The sequence below is a fragment of the Etheostoma spectabile genome, chromosome 14 (assembly GCF_008692095.1).
Source record: "Etheostoma spectabile isolate EspeVRDwgs_2016 chromosome 14, UIUC_Espe_1.0, whole genome shotgun sequence".
NCBI lineage: Eukaryota > Metazoa > Chordata > Actinopteri > Perciformes > Percidae > Etheostoma > Etheostoma spectabile.
Window position 1 is genome coordinate 23202552 of NC_045746.1, and position 1725 is coordinate 23204276.

A 1725-nucleotide genomic window follows, 5' to 3' on the forward strand; every position below is an offset into this window, starting at 1 on the left:
CACCGTCTGGGCCAGGAGCCTTTCTGGTCTTCTGCCTCTGGAAGAGATTGAAAGAGTAAGGGCCATAAACAAGAGACCGAATGAACCTCCGTGGAATGATACACACATACATAGATTGTGTGCAATCTTTATCTCAATTCACTCAGCATCCACCGCCAACTCTCTGGTCTGGTCCGGTCCCGACCAGGAGGTGGCGGTAATGGCCCTAAAAGCAGTCTCGAATTTATACCTGCCATTAAAAACGACGAAGAAGAAGTTGAACGGATTCGGAAGTGAGTCATATCCTTTAACTGTCTATGGGTCATATCTGTGTCTCAGGAAACTTTCTTTAACGGTCTATGTGAGGAAAGCAAGCAACTTGAAAAAATAAATAGTTAAGGTCTTCTGAGCTGCCTCAAGTATTTGCAACACATAGCTGCTAACTAGCAGCTCAAGAGTTGTTGACATAAACAGGTAGCAGGTGGAAAGCTAACTAGTTAAACAACAGCTGTTACAGGCCAACATCAACAAACCAGAATGGACTCTTGGGTTCGGTTTAACGCCCAGAGCCAAGCCAAGGAGAGAGTCATTAGGTAATGTTACGAATTTTATCAACAATATAACGTTCCAAATCGCACTGTAAGTTCGCTACAAATGTTAAAGCAATCGAAATTCGCTAGCTAGTTAGCTAACGCTGCCTATCTTCTAGCCACTTGGCTAGAAGCAATGTAGCAATTGTTGTTAACTTGCTTTACAGAGATAACGTTAGGTTGACACTTCCAACTAAGTTGGTCTGACTTATATTTTGGATTTGAAAGTCACCAGTAACTAACAGTCTGTTCTGACATTCAGCTACGTTAGAGAAAACCTGCACGTTAAAATATATTAAAAAATGAGTGCATTTGATCATATGTTCCCCTTACTTAAACTTTGGTACAACTAAAACACTCGGAGGGGCCAGTTACCATGGAAACCTAGCTATCCCTTGAGACCAGAATGATCCATAAATCAAGATTACCAGTTAGACCACAGCCTTATCCCGATTAGGATTGCGTATTGTTTGGATTTTTTTTACAATTCCGGTGCCAAACCGTTACTCAGATTCATAAACAGATTCTTAAAAAACTGAAATGACGAAAGCTCTTCTATAGTTTTTTTTTTTTTTTAATTGAATAATTAAAACTGAATATAGTCACTTTTGAAAGTAGGCCTACTAAATATTTGTCACCTAACACAATAATTGAATAAGTTATTACTATGAACTATTAACAAGTAACAAAATAAATGAGTTGGTATGCCAACCAGAGCCCAGAGGGAACATACGGCATTTTAAAAGTAGCCTACATTTACCATAGCCAGCTAACGGTGGACTACAGAGGGAGTGTGATATTTTTACGTCCATTTCAGAGCGACAGTGGGAAAATATTTCGGTTGGCATATTAAGTGGAACTCAAATGAAGACACTAGCTTTGTGCGAAATTGTTCCCTATCATGGAAATAGCGCGCTACATTCTCCATTTTGTAGAAGTGTGGATTTCATTCACTATACAGGTGGGAGAGCACTATTTGATACACTGCCGATTTTGCAGGTTTTCCTACAATACAAAGCATGTAGGTCTGTAATTTTTATCATGGGTACAAGTCAACTGTGAGAGACGGAATCTAAATTAAATTAAAAAAAAAAAAATCTGAAAAATCCCATTGTATGATTTTTAAATTGGCTTTTATTGCATGACATAAGTATTT

The 1725-nt window shown here is 38.6% G+C and overlaps 1 protein-coding gene across 2 annotated transcripts in view; it reads left to right on the top strand.

Annotated features, from left to right (window-relative positions):
* The first annotated feature begins 292 nt into the window (after window positions 1-292).
* Window positions 293-1725, top strand: part of pex11b (peroxisomal biogenesis factor 11 beta) — a 19675-nt gene continuing 18242 nt past the window's right edge. For both annotated transcript variants that reach the window (XM_032535620.1, XM_032535621.1), the window contains exon 1: window positions 293-572. In XM_032535620.1, coding sequence (XP_032391511.1) covers window positions 517-572 — 56 coding nt within the window. In that variant the 5' untranslated portion in view covers window positions 293-516. The remainder of the gene's footprint in view (window positions 573-1725) is intronic.